At 38.6% G+C, this 21,997-nt stretch overlaps 1 protein-coding gene across 1 annotated transcript in view; it reads right to left on the reverse strand.

Moving 5' to 3' along the window:
• The window catches only part of NUP153 (nucleoporin 153), a 67,224-nt gene that overhangs the window by 14,255 nt on the left and 30,972 nt on the right, over positions 1–21,997 (reverse strand). Inside the window, exons 8-17 of the mRNA XM_065397743.1 lie at positions 21,897–21,941; positions 21,751–21,804; positions 18,759–18,905; positions 13,271–13,323; positions 8,058–8,190; positions 5,875–6,012; positions 4,512–4,604; positions 4,190–4,277; positions 1,465–1,584; positions 444–1,067 (exon numbers count right to left, since the gene is read on the reverse strand). Coding sequence (XP_065253815.1) covers positions 444–1,067; positions 1,465–1,584; positions 4,190–4,277; positions 4,512–4,604; positions 5,875–6,012; positions 8,058–8,190; positions 13,271–13,323; positions 18,759–18,905; positions 21,751–21,804; positions 21,897–21,941 — 1,495 coding nt within the window. The remainder of the gene's footprint in view (positions 1–443; positions 1,068–1,464; positions 1,585–4,189; positions 4,278–4,511; positions 4,605–5,874; positions 6,013–8,057; positions 8,191–13,270; positions 13,324–18,758; positions 18,906–21,750; positions 21,805–21,896; positions 21,942–21,997) is intronic.

The raw sequence follows: 21,997 nt of genomic DNA on the forward strand, positions 1-21,997 counted from the left end.
TATAATGCAGTACTACAAAAGCCATAGGATAATGAGTCATTTGTCTTGCAAAAGAAGTTCAACTAAGTTATCAACTTGTGCTGGAAGATGGGTTACAGCTTAGGGAAGAGTAACCCTATGGGGCAGAACTACCTCATTCCAGGCAATGAGGAGAAGCAGATGCTAGTTCCAAAGCAGTGGCCCACAAGCAGAAACTTGGAAGAAATGGTAACCAGAAAACAGAATCAGATATTTAGTCACACAAGTCATGAGACAGATGTGTTAAAGAGCTTATACATTAATCTTAATCCTCAATTTTAAAACCAGAGTATTCAGTATTCTATACTTTAAGCTTCAAATTAAATAGAATGCTTTTTAAAGACCAGGGTTTTTTAAAAAAGTATTTAAGTAAATTTGCAAGCACGGAGAGCTAAAATACAAAAAAAAAAAAAAAAAAATCATACCTGGTCTCTCACATTGACAAGCTACACATTTACTGTCTTCTGCCTTATTTGACACAAGGCACACTGTACAGTCCCAAGAACCCTTCGGTTTTTTGAATTTGTCTCCAAACCCCAAAGTGACTGTAGTTTCAGTGCAACTAGGAGAGGAAGTCACTGTTATTGTATTTTCTGTGACCACTGGCAATGTTAGAGCAGGCTTTACTCCTGTTCCAGGCTTTGGTGTCTCACAGGCCACACATTTTGTAGCTTCAGGTTTATTCTGGACTAAACATGTATCACAATCCCATGTTCCTGCTGCTGTTTTAAATTTGTCTCCAAAGCCCAGTGTTCCTGTTGCAGGAGCAGTTGATTTAACAGTGCTGCTTAGAGTCAACGTTCCAGTCTGTTTAGCAGGATCTGCTGTCGGCACTTTAGCAGCTTGACAGGTTATGCATTTGTTGTCTGTTCCCTTGTTTTGTAAGAGACATGTGTCACAGCGCCAATATGATGATGCTTGTTTAGAGGTCTCTCTAAATCCCAATGAACCTGCAGAAAAATTACTTATTGCAGGCCGTGTATAAACTTCTGTGCTTGTTGAAACAGGCTGTGTGGCTGTAGGGGTGTGTGTCTTCAGAGAAGTAAAGTCTAGAAAAATATAAACACAAAATCAGGTACATTTACATTAGCTCCTTTGAGGAACTCTTTTTAGCCCTCAATCATCTTACCACACAACAGGAGATATATACAGGGGTCCTGGGGATGGGAGAGGTCTCCACTACCATAAAAACAGAAGTGGTAAAGCCACTGTAAAAAAGCTTTACACCATCCACCCCTGGTTTTTTTTCTTTTTCTATAGTTAATGTTGGAGTCCTGGACCACAGTGGACTACCATTCAGTATTTCAACACTGAGCCTGTTTTCAATTTGTCAGCAAAACTTAATCTTAGATGAATGATTTAATTAAAGTTTCTCTATAACTGCAACACTGCATACTAGTCCAGGTTTTACGGTAAATTCTTTTTAAATGGAACCCATTATCTCACCAGGGCTTTTTAGAAGATCCAGTACACTCCCTTCTTTCAAGACTTTTGCAGGCTTGAAGGCGCCATCGTACTCTTCCTTTTCTTTCTTCTTATTGCTGGTGCTATTTACAGCAGTGGTACCTTTAAACAGAAAGTTAACTACTTTCATGGAGAAACATGCTCAAACCAAATCAAAAGGTTATTTCCTTCTTCCATCCCTCCCAAAAATATAAACTCTTCAAAAAAGTCTTCCTACTTTCCAAGATTTGATTTTAAAAATTTTATGTTCACACAAGAGAGAAACTTATGTATGCATGTATTATTACAAGAACTATACAAGTCCAATCAACTTTTTATGTATAATTACAAGGTTACTTTCTAATTTCATGAAACATTTACACAACCTCCCACTTTCAACTTAGTTGACAAGCATAATAAAATTAATGCGGACTCCTACAAAGAAAGGTTGGATGTAGAGCTGGTTGGGAATTTTCCATTAAAAAAAACAACATTTTTTTTAAAAACACAGAAAATGCAGTTTCTGTAAAACTGAAATTTTTCATAGAAAAAAATGGATTTTGCTGTTGTTTTTTTAATTTCTATTTTCCCCAACAGGAAAATATTTTTCACTTTGGGTCGGTTCATCCCAAATAAAAATATTTCAGTTTGTTGAAATGAACCAAAACATTTGGTTTATAAAGACAGTTCAAGATTAAACTGCATCCTCCTATCCTGCCACTTTGCCCCATGAGAGTTGTAGTTCGGATTTATCATGCCTCCATTCTTTCCTATGCGTTAGACTCCCTCTCCAATGATGCTGATGAAACAATCTCTCCTGTGACTGGGCCATATGATGCATCATGGGAGTCACATGACTATTCATGTATCATGGGAGATGTAGGATGGCTAGAGAGCCCAGTCCCTAAGGGAGAATGGAGGCATGAGGCACCCAAACTACAAATCCAATGAGACAATGCAGCACCAGAAGATGCAACTTAACATTGAACTGAACTGAAACAAAAGGTTTCAATTTGGAAATATCAACGCATTTTGTTCTGATCAAAAATGCTGATATGTAAAAACATTTTGCTACTTCTGAATAAATTTTTCAGAACTTTTTGTTTCGCAATTTTTTTTTTTTTTTTTTGATATTTTAACTTTTTGTTCCACTTGAGGCTGAAAAGAAATGTAGAAATATCAGAATTTCCTGAAGAATAGAAATTCTGATTTTCATTTTACTGTAGTTATATGCTATAGTATTAACATCTACTGTTGCAATTTTCCCCAAGAAGATTTTCTTTCTTCCTTGCTATTATTGAAAACAAACTATTAGGGCCTTCAATTAAGAGAGGGAATGGGAAAGAGGAAGTCTCAAAAGGAGAGAAAAGAGTTGCTTTCAAGCTACCAACATTTTATACTTAGAGAATAATCTGCCTGTCACACTGCTATTATTGTGCCTGTTTATGGATAGAAGACTTCAGTCTCTTGGACTATAAATATAGCATTTGTATGATTGATCTGACACAAAGTGCATTGTAAACTACTTTTTAATATGTCAGATCGATTTTTATTACTTTTTGTTAGTTTTTGTACTGCTAGACTGGGGCCATATGTGCCAAAGTTCTGGGAAGACCATTTCGATAGCTAAATTATAAATACCCCGAGATAGGATTTCATCATTAAAATGGTGAGACAACCTGAGCTGTGGTGGCACAAATATGCAGTTTTAATAAATGACATTTAGAAAGAGTTCCTAAAAAATCTGGGAAGTTACCCCAGTTTTGATGGAATACAGCTATTAAGATTCAGAAGGGAAGGGAATAAGTTAATAACAGGACTTTCATGTGCAGTAACTACAGCACAGCAAGTGTTTTGAAATTCCTTAGTGTGTAAGATGTGGATTTGATGTATCATTTTAAACAAACAATCTGAAACAGTCAATTTAGAAAAAAATTAGTCAAATATACTTTCAGGGCCCTTGAGTCTCCCTGCCAGTTTTTGTAGTTTAAAAATCAGATTTTCATTTTTTTTTTTTTTTTTTTTTTTTTAATTCTAAAATTTGCTGCGTGAAAGACACCCACTAACAGGGGAAACGGAATATAAAAAAAAAATGCTATCAAATGCAGAAAGTTATACTAAAAGCTTTTTTTCTCTATAACCTTTCACTACAGTAATCTTAGGTGCTGCTTGTAACAATAGTATATAAAGTATTCCAACAGTAGTGTGGTTTAAATTTACAGTGTCCCCATAACTTATGCACAAATTAAAGTATGCTTTGCATGATAGCATTTCAGTGGCATTTTCATATAACACACTATGCCAGAAGAAACCCTGGCTATGTAAGTAAAAAACATCCCTTGCAACAGGGAAGAGAGAAATATTTAGGGTTGCGGTTGGGAACTGTTATTGCTTTCAGAAGGAACAAGTCAGAGAAATAAAATTTCAAGTCTCACAGTAAACCAAACACGCTAATGATCATTACTTAGGCATTGTGATTGAAACACAAAAGGATAAAATAGCAGCCTATAGGATTAAAGGTGAAAGGTTGAGAGTGAGGGGGTGGGAGGGTTGTTCTAGAAACTCCTCCTGGTGACACACTAGTTCCAATATCTCGTGGAAAATGATCCCCACCTGAGAGCATGCAAATGGTGGGGTTAGACAGTTCAGCTGGGATATGCCCACCAGCCAGATCTAGTGCTAGAAAAAATAAAACATTTCAGGTCTGAAATGCTGGAGTTTTAGTTACCTGGGCTAATCAGAAGTGGCACTGGAGTATCACTGGATCCAGAAGCTTGTGTTGATTTCACAACAGGAACACTAAACGTAAACCCAATCTGATAAAGAAAAAAAAAAATCTTTTCAATGCCAAAAGGAAAAAATCTTAATCCAGTCTAACACACAAGTACAAATTCAGATTTCAATTCTCTGGCATACAATTTATTTGGCATCCAACTGAATATCGAAACCTATGTTCCGTTTTCCATTATTTGCCACTAATGCCACTTTACTGTTTTGAAATGTTTTGCTAAGGCCACAGCAACAGCTGAGTTTCTACACGCATTACTTACAGACAGTGGAGGTAGCACTTCTGCCTCAGTAGATTTTACAATTGGAGATGAAAATCTGAACACAGGACTGCTAGCATTACTTGCTGGTTGCATCTAAATTTTCAAAATAAAAAAAATTAAGACTATGTAAAAAGAAAATACGTTGAAAGAAAAAACAGTAACTATTTAAGGCTATACAAATATAAGGAGTTCTGCAATGAACTTGGGAAAGCTAGTTTTGACATTTATAATTCCCAGACAAGAACTATGATGAAATGCAATTAAGGTTCAGAGTACACATCAGTAGTTTTTGGTAAAATATATTAAAGTCATGTTTTAATTATTCCAAAACCATATGATATAAACTCAGAAAATTCAGAGTTGAGGTTACACTGAAAATATATCCAAATATGTTAAGGTACAAAAATGCAGCCAAGGCACCTAAACAACCTTAAATTCAACTCAACATTTACCAGGCCCCTCCATAAATAAATGGGTATCTGATTCTTTTTTAAAAAAACTACACAAATATTAAAATGTGTCTAGACATTCTTAATGTTTATTTTTATTGCAGTTATATACACTAATTATTGTGATGACATTTCTTTCCTACTGATGCTTCCAATGCCATTTATGGTACTTCTAAACTGTTGAATAAATCTGGGCATATTATAACCAGAACAGGCTTTCCAGAGCACTTCCAGAAGCCATACATCAGTACACCTCTACCCCGATATAACGCGACCCGATATAACACGAATTCTGATGTAATGCGGTAAAGCAGTGCTCCATGGGGGCGGGGCTGCGCACTCCGGCGGATCAAAGCAAGTTCGATATAACGCGGTTTCACCTATAACGCGGCAAGATTTTTTGGCTCCCGAGGACAGCGTTATATCGAGGTAGAGGTGTATTATCCAATAATTAATCCATCCAATAATTAATCCGACAACTTTGTGAAACTACATCAAAATCTTTCTGCAATGTCATTACACATCAGAATATAATGGCCCTCATTTACTCAGCTGGCCATAAGCTAATACTACTTAGTCTACCCCTTAATACTACTAAGAACAGTGGTTCTCAAACTTTTGTACTGGTGACCCCTTTCACATAGCAAGCCTCTGAGTGTGACCCCCCCTTATAAATTAAAAACACTTTTTAATATATTTAACACCATTGTAAATGCTGGAGGGGAAGCGGGGTTTGGGATGGAGGCTGGCAGCTCGCGACCCCCCCCATGCAATAACCTTGTGACCCCCTGAGGGGCCCCGACCCCCAGTTCGAGAACCCCTAAGAACATATCTGATACGCAACACAGAGAACGAACAAGACAAACCAATTCTAATCCTGTAAAGTTTTAAGTACATACAATGTAAAAAATTACCTTGTTAATCACTGGTTGTGTATTAGTGATTGGTGATGACGACACAGTAGTACTGGCAAGGGAGCCAAAGCTGAAGTTAGGCAGTGATGTAGTATTAATTGGTAAGGGTATTTTGGGTAGTACTGGTGCCTCCACCTCCTAAAATTGTACATTTATTTAGTTATTTTTCTATTCTACATTAGAAATTACATTTCCCCCTCTAATATCTATACAAAATTAAAAGCAGCAATGCCAAATTTAAAATAAAATGATAAAAATATATCCAATCCCCCATCCTAGTCTACTAGAACATTTTTAACCTTTGGCAGGCACTTTCCACGGGTATGCTATGATTATCATGTGTACAGTAGAGGTAGAACAGGGAAGACTGTCTCAAAGTTGCTAATTCAACCATTGCCCATAGGATGTGCCATAAAAATAACATAAAATGAAAGATAGTCTGAGTTGTTCCTCTCCATTTAAAACTTGTTTTTGTTGTTAACATCATTTAACTTTAATAACTAAAATTCTAGAGAAAGGATAGTTTTGCTAGTTGATCTTCCCTATTCTTTAATTAAGATGTGGGATTTCAATACATGCTGAGATATGCAAGAAATCCTCTAGCAAAGCTAAGGAAGACCAGTCTTGAAGTTTCTGATATTTCTAAGGTAAAAAACAGAGAAAGCAAGTTTTGTTCTTTTTTTAAAAACAAACAAACAAACAAACAACAAATCTTTCAGGCCTTCTTTATACATCACAGAGACACAAAATGGAATAAGCCCTATTTTAGGAACACAGGAATTGTCACACTGGATCAGACCAGTGGTCAATCCGGTCTAGTATCCTGTCTGACTTCATGGTATGTCATATAGTTTAAGGTAAGGTGCAAGACAATTATGGAACAAACACAGAATCTACTGAAGCATAAAGACATTTCTTTTAAGGTATTTAGCTGCTGAAATTAAACTGGGTATTATTATAAAGATTTAACTAGTTTAATGACAACTCATTAGTGGCACTTGGATCTATGCAGAAACAATTAAGTGTGGATAAATTAAGACCTAACTTTCTCCCTGTGTTTATACCCAAAGGAATTTGGGTTCCCAACTTCTATATTGGTTCATTTCAACATATTTAATGAAAATTAGGCCCATCAAATCTTTATACTAAGTTCTCTTATTTGTGCTACAGAAATACCCTCCAAGATCTCCAATATCCAGCTGGATTTTCTCTCTACATCAGTTCAGTCAAAAGATTAGCCTAACGATTGATGACTCAATATTTAAGACAAAAGAGGCAGTGTATAGTTTATTGTATGATTTGGACTATACATATTTGAGACACTAAACACGGAAATAATTCTGTGGACATGTACTACTATTTATGTGTTTTATTAAATTGATTTTTTGATAAAAAAAATAAAGACTGAGTGGCTCATTTGTGCACCTAGGAAGCATTAGTCAATGTCACTCACAGATCTCTAACATATTTAATATTTTTGCATGCACATATAGTGTTATCTTCAGCTTTATTCCATTTCAAAATTTTGATTTGTTCTATATGGTTAAGTCATATAAGATAGAATTATGAATTTAAGTAATACTTTATTTGCTTACTGACACTTATTTAATATTTCAATCCTTTAAAATAAACCATACATATTACTCTGACATATTTACTCAGTGTTTCTTGTATAGATTCATTCAGCTTCTAGTAAGAAACTCTACAATACAATTGGAACACCACCTAAAATAATATGGCCAAAGTTTCCAAATGCAGCCTCTCATTTTGGGTGCCCAACTTCAGAAATCTAGGGCCTGATTTCCAGAAGTGATAAGCAGCTGCAGCCTCTATTGACTTCAACTGGAGATGGAAGTGGCTCAGCACTGATGAAAAATCAGGGTCAGGTGTCTCAAGCTGAGTACCAAAATTGAGGCATACAAAATCAGCGGCTCTTTGAAGACTTGGGCCTATATATCCAACAGAATTAACTATTATTATTATTTATTTGTATTATCCTAGCACCCAGGAGCTTCAATCATTGCCTAACACAATGGGGTCTGGGATATGTACAAACATGACTGGCTTGTAACTATTAATTTTTTGTGTAGTCTCTTAGGAGCCAAATATTTCAGTTTCACTGCATCCATGCTTTGAAAAATTCCATTGTGATAGAGCAATTTAGCTGAAGTATTTTCTCTTACCTGTTTTTCTTGTCCTGGTTGAGATACATAGTGTACTCCTCTTTCCCTTCTCATCTTGCCACCGCCACCACCTCCCACTCCAGAATATAATCCATTGGATGCAGGTGTACTGAATTTAGGGTATGTGAAATTGCTGGCACAGAAATAAACAGTATATGATTAGAGCGCACTCTTATTACTTAATTGTTTTAAGCTCTTATGCCCTCTGTCCGGGCTGGAACAGAAACATTCCTACCAAAAGTCTGGAAAAAGCAAAGTTCTTGTCCAAGTTATCTTGTGTTGGTCAAATAGACATCCCAAGCAATAAGAACATTGCTAAACAGAAAAAGCTACAACCAAAATAAAGAGTCAATCAATCAAAAATCAATCAATCAGAAACAGTCCCAACTCCACAAGGTGTGATGTCTGAGCCAGCAGAGAAGAAGATGGAAAAATTAAGTTAACTAGTAAAATATGTTATTCTCCCACATCCCTTATTGCTAGCCTGGACAGTGGACATTTCAAATGAAATACCCACCACCAAATGAGAGACCAGATAGAATGGGTATCGTGGGAGGGAGAACAGATCAGACTACATGCAAACACTGACACATCAAGATTTCAGCATAGAGAAAATATAAAAAGGATGTCAAGGTACCTATCTGCCACTGTTATGGAATGAACCTTGACAGAAGGCAGAGACTCCAGTTTCTGCAGCATGACAGTGAGAGACAGAAGCCTTAGAAGCTATTGCATCTTTCATATGGCCCTCAACAGAAGAAAGAGGTTTTCTGATTGTGTTAACATTCCAGAATTCTTTTCAGATATACATACATCAAAGGGCTTTATAAAGTGTAATGGAATTTTCTCTTTTTCATTCCAAAAGCCTGGACAGAACAAAGGGGAAAGATATCCTAACTCAAGTGGAAAGGGGAAAAACTACCTGAGGAAATTAAGGAAAAAGGAACACGATCAAGCATTACACCTTGCCCAGATGAAGAAAGACATAGAAGTGCCCAAAGGAAAGAAGAAATCCTATATTGAAGCTCTTCTTCTGGCCAAGGTAGGTTTAAGCACACGTGAAGGCTTTAAGCCCCAGGTCAAGTCCCCATGAGGACGAGGGCAGGGCCTTGGTTTAACCTTGTCAGGTGCTCCAGAATAATCTCTCCAGCTCTGATGGGAACCTATGGAAGAGCACTCTGTTGCCTCTTAAAGCCTAACTAGCACTTGGATGCTCAACCTTTAACTATCCAAACTTAAAGAGCAGCAAGAATTTTAGAAATTTCGTATTTTACTCAATTTAACTACTCCTGCACCAGAGCCTGACTCAGACTCTTATGCAAAATATGTAACCTTTTCTGCATACACCTGTTTGTCACTTATGGAGGAAGTCACTCCTCTGTCCCTAAAGGAAAGACTCTGACTTACAAGTCCTTACCCAGATTTCACATATGGAAAACTTCTGCAAAAATCCTAAGGGACTTCCCTCGTTTCTTATCAAGAGCCATCCAAGAACTAAACAGACCCATGGATTAGAGTGCAGACTCTCTTGATCAATTAATGCAACTGGATTGACTCTCTTGCAAAAAAATAATATCAAAAAGGGTGTGATTATCCCTTCTGCAGGAGAGTAGAAATCCCCAGAGGTCAGGCTTTGTATAAGTTCATTATCTTCACGCAGACGATATCTTGTGAGAAAAATTCTATTTCCGCTACAGAATAATCCATTTTGAGGGGGAAATGCTAAACTGAAACTGATACTGAGGCTATGAAAGTTGAGAGACTTATAAAAATCATAGAGGAAAGCTCAGGTAATCATTTCCATGGCCCACAGAATTGCTCCAAGAGGGTGAGGGCTAGCTCTGAAGGCTAACAGAGCCTAGTGACTCATCTAGGGATGAAGCAGCAATTTGTCCTGTATGTTACACGCAGCAAAGCATCTGATAAGGCCATACCGCCTTCCACAAAGAGCATGAGATACAACTAAGAAAATGGTACTGGGTCACACTCAAAAGAACTTCCATCAGACAGAACCTACCTTACTGTAGTAACCATATGCGTACAATAGAACTGATACATCAATTGATTGCTAGGTTAATATACTCTTCAATATCATGAGACAAAACTGAAGGTGAGATAGGGTAGGACAGGTGGAACCACAGAGGCTAGTGCACTGGGGGGTTACTTCTGCCATCTCATAGGAAGTGGTAGGTCAGCTTAGAGCACCTTAAACCAAGGTTTCACATTCCAAACTATTAGAAAAAAGTGAGGCTGCTACCATACAGAGTGCCCAGATGAACAAAGAGAAACATCTTCACTGCAAAATGCCTTACTTCTACAATATCTAATCCTGATAGAATTGCTAAAGGAGCTAAGGTAATATCAGAAATCTAGTTCAGCTAGCTGGAAAACTGTCCACTGTCCCTTCCTGGAGAAGGGAAATTACAATGCCTCACCAGCCAAACAGCCCCCTCTACAAGAATCATAGAATATCAGGGTTGGAAGGGACCTCGGGAGGTCATCTAGTCCAACCCCCTGCTCAAAGCAGGACCAATTCCCAACTAAATCATCCCAGCCAGGCCTTTGTCAAGCCTGACCTTAAAAACCTCTAAGGAAGGAGATTCCACCACCTCTCTAGGTAACCCATTCCAGTGCTTCACCACTCTCCTAGTGAAAAAGTTTTTTCTAATATCCAACCTAAACCTCCCCCACTGCAACTTGAGACCATTACTCCTTGTTCTGTCATCTGGTACCACTGAGAACAGTCTAGATCCATCCTCTTTGGAACCCCCTTTCAGGTAGCTGAAAGCAGCTATCAAATCCGCCCTCATTCTTCTCTTCTGCAGACTAAACAATCCCAGTTCCCTCAGCCTCTCCTCATAAGTCATGTGTTCCAGCCCCCTAATCATTTTTGTTGCCCTCCGCTGAACTCTTTCCAATTTTTCTACATCCTTCTTGTAGTGTGGGGCCCAAAACTGGACACAGTACTCCAGATAAGGCCTTACCAATGTCGAATAGAGGGGAATGATCACGTCCTTCAATCTGCTGGCAATGCCCCTACTTATACAGCCCAAAATGCTGTTAGCCTTCTTGGCAACAAGGGCACACTGTCGACTCATATCCAGCTTCACATCCACTGTAACCCCTAAGTCCTTTTCTGCAGAACTGCTGCCTAGCCATTCAGTCCCTAGTCTGTAGCAGTACATGGGATTCTTCCGTCCTAAATGCAGGACTCTGCGCACTTGTCCTTCATCAGGTTTCTTTTGGCCCAATCCTCTAAGTTGTCTAGGTCCCTCTGTATCCTATCCCTACCCTCCAGCATATCTACCACTCCTCCCAGTTTAGTGTCATCTGCAAACTTGCTGAGAGTGCAGTCCACGCCATCCTCCAGATCATTAATGAAGATATTGACCAAAACCAGCCCCAGGACCGACCCTTGGGGCACTCCGCTTGATACCGGCTGCCAACTAGACATGGAGCCATTGATCACTACCCGTTGAGCCCGACGATCTAGCCAGCTTTCTATCCACCTTACAGTCCATTCATCCAGCCCATACTACTTTAACTTGCTGGCAAGAATACTGTGGGAGACCGTATCAAAAGCTTTGCTAAAGTCAAGGAATAACATCTACTGCTTTCCCCTCATCCACATACCCAGTTATCTCCTCATAGAAGGCAATTAGGTTAGTCAGGCATGACTTGCCCTTGGTGAATCCATGCTGACTGTTCCTGATCACTTTCCTCTCCTCTAAGTGCTTCAGAATTGATTCCTTGAGGACCTGCTCCATGATTTTTCCAGGGACTGAGGTGAGGCTGACTGGCCTGTAGTTCCCCGGATCCTCCTTCTTCCCTTTTTTAAAGATGGGCACTACATTAGCCTTTTTCCAGTCATCCAGGACCTCCCCCAATCGCCATGAGTTTTCAAAGATAATGGCCAATGGCTCTGCATTCACATCCGCCAACTCCTTTAGCACCCTCGGATGCAGCGCATCAGGCCCCATGGATTTGTGCTCATCCAGCTTTTCTAAATAGTTCCGAACCACTTCTTTCTCCACAGAGGGCTGGTCACCTCCTCCCCATCCTGTGCTGCCCAGTGCAGCAGTCTGGGAGCTGACCTTGTTCGTAAAGACAGAGGCAAAAAAAGCATTGAGTGCATTAGCTTTTTCCACATTCTCTGTCACTAGGTTGCCTCCCTCATTCAGTAAGGGACCCACACTTTCCTTGACTTTCTTCTTGTTGCTAACATACCTGAAGAAACCCTTCTTGTTACTCTTAACATCTCTTGCTAGCTGCAACTCCAAGTGCAATTTGGCCTTCCTGATTTCACTCCTGAATGCCTGAGCAATATTTGTATACTCCTCCCTGGTCATTTGTCCAATCTTCCACTTCTTGTAAGCTTCTTTTTTGCGTTTAAGATCAGCAAGGATTTCACTGTTAAGCCAAGCTGGTCGCCTGCCATATTTACTATTCTTTCTATATATCAGGATGGTTTGTTCCTGCAACCTCAATAAGGATTCTTTAAAATACAGCCAGCTCTCCTGGACTCCTTTGCCCCTCATGTTATTCTCCCAGGGGGTCCCGCCCATCAGTTTCCTGAGGGAGTCAAAGTCTGCTTTTCTGAAGTCCAGGGTCCATATTCTGCTGCTCTCTTTCCTTCCTTGCGTCAGGATCTTGAACTCGACCATCTCATGGTCACTGCCTCCCAGGTTCCCATCCACTTTTGCTTCCCCTACTAATTCTTCCCGGTTTGTGAGCAGCAGGTCAAGAAGACCTCTGCACCTAGTTGGTTCCTCCAGTACTTGCACCAGGAAATTGTCTCCTACACTTTCCAAAAACTTCCTGGATTGTCTTGTGACATTGTGTTTATTTCCGGTCTTCATTTGCTGGTAGGACGACACCTACTGGCTAATAAATGGTTGTTTGTAAATCGTATTATTTTCATGTATCCTTTTTTCATTTAATATAATTACTGCTATCGTTATTAATGTATCTATCATCATTCTCCTCTTTTCTACTAAGTGTATATTAAGAGATTTCAGACATTTCATATGCCATTTCTGAGAAACAATTCTTAACTAAAGAGTCCCAATTTCACATTCTGTTGTGTGATCAAGAAATATTTCTTATGTCCTTTACAAAAAGGGTAAGCCCGGAAATTCCAGCGGAGGAAGCACAAAGCCACCACACTCCTCTCACATAAATAATATAGATTAAATCTAGGAGGTTTAACATACCTTTCAGGTGGCTCTACTTGCTGTTCTGCAGTCAAATTCTTCTCCCTCACTCCCTGCAAATAAAGGAAAAGGACTTCAGGTTTCTCTGAATTTGCTATTATTTCAAGCACAAAACAAGACTATAGTTATGCCAATTCTTACAAAATTTCTTCTGCTTCTTTTATTAGTTAATCTAACTAGAAAAATCTTACCGCATCTACTTAGACTTCAGAGTTAAATCAATATTACAGACACACTCAAATTAAGCTTTGCAGCTCCAATGGGTGTCATCAGTTTATCACTATTACTGATTAAAATTATGGGAGATGAAATTATTTTTATATTAACCAAATTTCACTAGCATAGCCTGCATACAAGACACATTAAGTACTAATCTTTACAAACACTGGATTCCAAATTATATATTATAAACTTTTTGGACCAAAATCTGGGCTGATTTACAAGTCCATGCACTCTTACTGAGGTAATATTTATTGAAATTAAGTAGTATATCATATAATACTAGCAAGGTTTTTATATTAGAAAGTGCATGCCATTTTAACAATCCCATTAATCATAGAAACAAACATCTATTGACATCAGACTCTCATCATAATCTTCTATCAGGACAAAACACAAACTCTGCAACCTAAACGATTTATGAATTCATAGATATTAAGACCAGAAATTACCATTATGATTATCCATTCTGATACTGCATAACACAAGTCCTATCATTTCACTCAGTAATTCCTACATCAAGCCCATAACTTCAATATGAGGTAACGCACATATTCAGAAAGACATTCAATCTTGATTTTAAGACTTCAAGTGATGGAAAATCCACCACATACCTTGGTAATTTGTTCCAACAGTTAATTACCCTATTTAAAATGTATGCCTTATTTCTAGTCTAGTTTCTTTTTCCAGACACTGGACTTGGTCATGCTTTTGTATACTAGACTAAAGACCCTTTAATCAGAAATTTTCTCCCTGTGTAGGTACTCAGGCCTTGGCTACACTCGCGGATTCACAGCGCTGCCACGGCAGCGCTGTGAAGCGCAAGTGTAGTCACGCCGCCAGCGCTGCGAGAGCTCTCTCGCAGCGCTGCAAGTACTCCACCTCTCCAAAGGGAATAGCTTGAAGCGCTGCGAGGGAGCGTGCAGCGCTGCAGGCGCTGATTACACTGGCGCTTTACAGCGCTGCACTCGCTGCGCTCAGGAGGGGTGTTTTTTCACACCCCTGAGCGCAGCAAGTGCAGCGCTGTGAATTGCCAGTGTAGCCAAGGCCTTAGACTGTGATCTTAATCTTCTCTTGGATAAACTAAATAGATTGAACTCCTTACATCTTCCTTTGCAAGGCAGTTTTCTGCACCTCTAATCATTCATCTGAACCTTCTTTTCTGAACCCCAATTTTTCAACATCCTTTTTGAAGCACTGAGACCAGAACTGGATGCTGGGCTCCATTAATGGTCTCATTAACATTATATGTAGACATACTGCCACCTCTTTACTCCTATTCGATATTCCTCTGCTTATATATACAAGGATCATGTTAGCCCTCTTAGCACAGCATCTATCATGACCCTCTAAATTGTTTTCAGAGTCACTGCTTTCTAGGATGTAGTCCCTCACTGTGAGACACACACTTTTTGTTCCTAAATGTATCTTACATTTGGCAATATTAAAATACAAGTTGTTCAAATGAGTCTAGCTTACTAAGCAATCCAGAAGGCTCTGTAGAACTGACCTTTTTTTTTTTATTATTAATCCACCAATTTTTGCATCATCTGCAAAAGTATATTTTCCTCCAGATCACTGAAGATAATGAATAGCACTGGGGCAAGAACAGATTCCTGAGGTACCCCACTAGAAACATGCCCCACTTGATAACAATTCCTCAATTACAATTACTTTGTGAGATCTATTAGCCAGTTCTTAATGCATTTAATATGTGCCACACTGATTATGTCATTTGCACAGAACTTTATATTCAAAACGAAGTGTTTACAGTGTGGGGAAACATTAGAACAGATACACAGATGACTGTGAAATACAGCTCATCTCTCTCCCCTTTAATATAACAGGAAGTCTAAGCTAATCACTAAAATACACATAATATTCCATATAAAACTCCATGTTAAGATAACATTAAGGTTAAAGAGGTAGACCCTCAAAAAATTAGAAAATTCAAAATTAAGCCTGCACATATAATCTTAGCTCTACCTCTTGCGGGTATGCATTATGATAAGCTTAAGCCATTTTTTCTGAGTTGCTATTGGAACATAGTATCTTTAGTCTCTTGCTGACTAAAAAGGCAGCCCTAACAGATCACAACCACTAGGTTTCTCTCTTTAGTTCCTTTTTATAACTACTTATTTTTCTTCTATTAAACACTTTTACTCCCCCCTCTAAAGTGCAATGAGTTTCTTCTCTAGGTTCTCACTTGGATCACCATGTAATCATCATTAGTTACAAGGGGCAGTTAAGGTCAACAACATAAAACAGATCCTCCTGCTCCCTGGGCCCTTCCAGACATGATACTTAAATCCAAACTGAAATGTTAAACACAAAAATGCTGAACTGAGGCACCCCCACATATGGTAGCTGTGCTGTGTTATTTACTAGCAGACATTTCCCATTTAGAGTTCAAAATTCACTGTATATTTTTATTTGATTCTGACAACTTTTGAGTCTAATGAAAATCATGATAAAATATTTATGCTATCTACATAACAGCTCAAAATTTCAGTTTAAGTTCTATATTGTAAAACTGAAAACCCTCAAGTTCTGTCCTCTCCCATCACTGCAGGTCAAAGTTAGGACTGCTTGGGTTCCTTACCTGGCATGTCCCCCATACCTTAGTACGCTTGGATTTCTTTTAAAGTGTAACCTTAATTTTGAATTTCCTGGGTTTGTAATGTTTGGTTGGGGGATACTGACTACATCCCTGTAATGCTTTTTATCCTGAAGTTACGGATACCTACCTCTCAACTTTAATTCCATCTTAATAATTATTTGCTTGGAATTTCCTTGGTTTCTAAGTAATTTAAAAAATTATACACAAACACTAAACAAGAAAACCCAAAAGAGAATGCTGCCACTCAATATTTCAAATGATTTGTAAGATACGTAGTATCAACTTTAAAAGTTAAAAGAAAAAAAGATTTAAGGGCAGATTTTCAATGGTACAACAAACAGCATCCTGACTATCGTGGCCAGCTAAGCTGGGTTTACAGCTGATTTGCATTACCAAAGTAGTGCAAGTCAGTCGAAGTGCAGTGATGATCCTGGCCCTTAATTTGTAAGACTGGCACTCTGTAAAAAGAGGGGCAGGGCAAGCCCAGTCCCTGAGTCCCCCAGTATGTCTACACTGCAATAAAAGATCCACCACACCGAATCTCAGAGCTTGGGTCAACCAACTCAGGCTTGCAAGGCTCAGACAGCAGGGCTAAAAATAACAGTGTAGATGTTCCGGCTCAGGCTGGAGCCAGGGCTCTGAGACTTTCCCCCTTTGCAGGGTTTCAGAGCCCAGGCTCCAGTCTGAGCCTGAACATCTACACTTCTAGTTTTAGCCCCACAGCCTGAGCTCCACGAACCCGAGTTAGCTGACCGTGGCTCTGCGACATAGTGCCGTGGGTTTTTTATTGCAGTGTAGACATGCCCCCAATGTCTCTGCACTGTAACAGCTCACTGTATGTTCCTGTCTCAGCTCCCCCAGCAGTGCTGCCTTGGTGCACAATGGGGAGTTCAAGGAGCAGTGCCACTGGCAGCCTTTCAGGCCTTAATGCCCAAGTTATGGCCACGGAACCTCTAAAAGTAGTGACAGTTAAGGGCCAAGTCATCTACCAATGAGAACTCTTGACACACAAGTCCTGTCTTCTCATGCCACTGACTCATTACAACCAACAGAACTGCTTCAAGCAAACAAACTGTAGCACTGTCACAAACTTGAGCAGTGACATAACTCTGTAGCCTCTAGATTCATAACAATTAAATACAATCATTAATTTAGCTTCATTACAACCTAATTTCTTCAAATACAGCCTATGCACAAAAGATTTCAATTGATTTTAAGTACTGCACATAAAAAAATGACAGACACTTCAAACTTCTATTAAGATCACTCAAGAAAACAAAAAGACTTGACAGATTGATTAAGTCTATCATTTCAGAAAGTTAACTCAAACTTATTAACAGATTTACTTGTAAATTCTCAGAAAATTCGTTTTGTAAAAAGAGCAAGTCCTGTAAGTTTAGGGAGGGTATGCTGTAGTTTTTTAATAACAAAAAGGTTAAATCCCTGCTTTTAAGGACAAAAGGGAACTGAGACTTAACTACTGAGCCATAACCAACTCCGCCATAATAGACTGTATTACAAATGTCTGTGGCTGGGAAATAATATGTTGGTGTGCTGCTTAAAATCCATTCAAGCTTTATTCAGTAGAGCCCAAGGGAGAATACTTAGTGAAAATATCAATACTTGCTCTGAGTTTTAACAACTATGCTTTCTACAGAAACGTAAATGGCACCCTCTTTCCTCCAAGCCTATTCCACTTGGTTGTTCAACCGTTTTACAACCCATAAACTTCACTTAACTTTCAAAAATATCCATAGGTTGGTTCCTCCCACTCATGCCAGTGCTACTTAATCCTCCTCCATAGACTATATCTGGCAAAACAGATAGCAGCACAGGCAGTGGGGTTCCCTCACTCTTCTGGTTCAACCATCTCAAAAGATATCCTCCTAACTTTCCAGTCCCCAGTACACCTCTACGCCGACATAACGCGACCCAATATAACACAAATTCGGATATAACGCGGTAAAGCAGCGCTCCAGGGGGGTGGGGTTGCGCACTCCGGTGGATCAAAGCAAGTTCGATATAACGCGGTTTCACCTATAACGTGGTAAGATTTTTTGGCTCCCGAGGACAGCATTATATCGGGGTAGAGGTGTATTTGCATAATAGAAAAGGACAAGGTACAATTTTTGTCTGGGAACTATGGTATATTAGAACAAACTGCAAAAGTTTATATGTTTTATAAGTTACCTATAAAATTTTAGAGTAACAAACTGAAATGCCACAAATTAGATCACTGGGAGACCATAGCTTAACTGAAGGGTAGTTTATACCCAGCTTAAGTGTGTTTATTTAGCATGACAGCAATCCAAGTTTTGCTAGATAATTATTTCAGCAGATGTTTCTTGTAAGACTATCAGAGAATTGATCATAACTAGGTCTCAAAATTTACTGCACTTCTGTGCTATCCTTTCAGTCCAAAATATAGTCCAATTTAGTAGCACATCATTACACTGAGGATGACCAACCAATCACATACTGGTCCATGAATACAATAAATATTGACACAAATTCAAATATTCCTTTTACAAGGATTCCTACTGTCTTAAGCATTACCCTGAATGTTCTATAAATTGTCTTGACAGGTAATAACATCTCAATAGGAGAACTATTTATAGCTTTTCCACTGTTAAGAGAAAGCGTACTTACTTTGTGCTTTACGTCTACTCTCTGTCTAATCTTGCCTGACTCAGCAGCTGGAGTCAGAGATGGTTTAAAATACTGTAACCGGCTCATTGACTGAGAAATTGTCTTCGGTGTCACTAATTTCTGGACTGGAGGGTGCAGGGATTCCACCTTCAAAAGATGCAGCAATCAATATAGTTAGTTTGGAGGCTTTGGGATCATTTATATTTACTTAAAAACCTGAATAAAACTAGCTAACAACCTCTACGCAATCACTGCACTCAGTGAGGTGTTTTCGTGTGCTATACAGGTATTTAATGCGCATGGGGAAATTAGAAAGTCAAGCAAGGTATCCAACAGTGTCTTGAATCTAAAATCAGGATTCCTCAGCTAATTTTAGTAACATTTTAGGAACATTAATTCACTGAAATCATTAGAGTATTATCCTGTTTTACACACACAATGAAATTTGTGCTCATAGTTGAAGCCAGGTAATAGATTTCTATGTCAAAGTGCTAATGGCTAATCAGTCAACCCTCTGGATTTGATTACTCCAACAAATCTCATCCTAAAAAAAATACAACAGCATTAGTCAACTAAGCCCTCGAACTATGCAGGCACTTTGAAAATTTTACCCCACATTTTAAAATGGGTCAGTAAAATAAAAAGAGACAATGTCAATTCAATTTTTGTCCAAAATTTTGGATTTTGCATAAATCAAGCTTCTGCAGAAGAACCAAAAAGACGAACATAAAAAGAATCTTTAATTTATTTTCTTTTTAAAAAACATTCCAATGTTAAGAGTTGTTTTAAACAAATACCACATGCACTATATTTGCAACATATACATTGCTACATTACATATCTAAAAATTAAACTGACTTCATTGGTTTTCATTGTCCTAACAAAGAAATGTTTGAATATGTAAATAGTGAAAATTAATCTGAATTTTATAATCTGCTTCACTTGCAGTAAACTAGTTTTGTCAAACACCAGTAGAGAAAATAATTTACAATATTATTTTTAAACTAACAATATCCCTATAACTCAGGATGGAGCCAAATTTTATTTCCCCTCGCGTAATTTCAAGGATTATTTCATGAAAAGGATCTTTCTAGAAGCTCATTACAATAATGCTTCTTGTCTCCTTCTGAAACCTTCCATAAAGTATGTGTTAAACTAAATTTAAGTTCATCAATCTAGTCCACGCTAAATGGAAGAATTTTGCACTGTGAATTTTAATGTGCATTATCAAAACATTATAAGGAAAGGTAGGCGGAATATTTTCTGATACTGGATTACAGATGAAAAGCACTAATGTGAGTGCTATTCTGGCCTACGTGGGTTTTTAAAATAAGAAATGTACTGCACCACTGGTATCAATTGAAACAGTTTTTACTAAGTACACAAGTGTTCTGTCAACAGTCCACTTACTCTGGCAGCTAAGCACAAAACAAAACAAAAATCGGCCAACAATCCTTGTCTTGACCAGCAATTACTATCATCAAGGGCTTCCCTTTTCTTGCCAAATATTGCAGTATGAATAGACAATTCCTTTCCTTTCAGCCAGTGACAGCTGTGTGCAACATTTGTTTAGTTTGACATCGCCAGGCTCTCTGTTGCGTAACTGCTACATCTTTTTTAATGCCTCAACACAGGTGTGTCTCTATAATTTAAATGAAAATGCTATACTACAGTTTTCTTTGCAGTGACACTTATGTTGAAGAAATTACACACTATACTTCGTGTTCGAGTGTCATCTTTTCAACAAATGCTCAACTACAAAAGATTTGGATTCTATAATGTTCTGCTAAACCGTCAAGTGAAATAATATTTCTAGTCAAAAGGTCAGTATAGAAATTTAAGAGACATTCTCTCCATTTTCTGTGTAAAACTTCACGTGGTGGATGCTATGGAAGGAAAACAATATTTTTATTTTTATAGTGGTCTCAGATCCCAAATTTATGCAATAATTAGAAATCTGAAAAACTTGAAAAATTCATTAGCATTTTTCACTTGTTAACACCATGACAGGAATCAGGATTTACTATACCATTATTACTAATTAGGGCTTCTTTAACAACAGTTTAAACTTATTCTTATGTGTAAGAACATTGGTTAAAATTATAGAGATGACCAGAAATTACAAAATTCCTTCCCTCCTCGACACACCACCATTTTTCAAGACAGAAGCATTAAGAAGCCCAGGTAACAAGTTTATATCGTTAGTTTAAACACAAGCCTGGCAAAGTCATTTAGCACCATTTATAAATATATATATATTTTTTCCCAATTCTGGTCACTCTTCCGGCACAAGACCTTCCTCAAACTATTGTCTAACACACACCTTGCTTGCCAACAAGTAACGGGAAGAAGCAAAGCTCCCTTTAGAGTTCCAGCCATGTTCCTTTTAGTAACAGATTGCAAGAAAGAGCAACACGAAAGTAGCCTACCCCAGAAGTGGAGTGGATAACCATCCCAGCCCTCCCAGCTATAGTGTGGACAAGAGAACATTTTTAGTCATTAATAACCCAAACAAAATATAATTTTAATGTTATGTGAGTTAATATCCTATTGCTTATATCCACTATAGCAGAGGTTCCCAAACTTGTTCTGCCACTTGTGCAGGGAAAGCCCCTGGCAGGCCGGTTTGTTTACCTGCCGCGTCCGCAGGTTCGGCTGATCGCGGCTCCCAGTGGCCGTGGTTCGCTGCTCCAGGCCAATGGGAACTGCTGGAAGCAGCGGCCAGTACATCCCTCGGCCCCTGGCCGCCGCTTCCAGCAGCTCCCATTGACCTGGAGCAGCGAACCGCGGCCATTGGGAGCCGCGATCGGCCGAACCTGCAGACGCGGCAGGTAAACAAACCGGCCCGGCCCGCATGGGGCTTTCCCTGCACAAGCGGCGGAACAAGTTTGGGAACCACTGCATTATAGGTTTGCAGAAACTTCACAGTACTTAAAAGTAATGAATATTTTAATTCAATTGATAAACCACCTGGGTATCAGCGAATCCTTACCTGTTTTCTCTTTGAATGAAAGCGAGTAATATCCAGCATGCTCCTGTCCACAGGCTGTAAGGAAAAAAGCCACAAGTTAGAGGAAAAATTCTTTACAATGAGGTTGGCAGCCAACAAAAGAGAAGACAGTTTAGAGACCAACTTACAGAAGACAGTGGAGAAGCAACAGAAGATGGAATCCTTTTAGCATCCTGTTGAATAAATATTACAGTAAGTTAAACTATATTAAGAAAGTTTTCACCAATAT

The sequence above is a fragment of the Emys orbicularis genome, chromosome 2 (assembly GCF_028017835.1).
Source record: "Emys orbicularis isolate rEmyOrb1 chromosome 2, rEmyOrb1.hap1, whole genome shotgun sequence".
In the NCBI taxonomy this organism is placed as follows: domain Eukaryota; kingdom Metazoa; phylum Chordata; order Testudines; family Emydidae; genus Emys; species Emys orbicularis.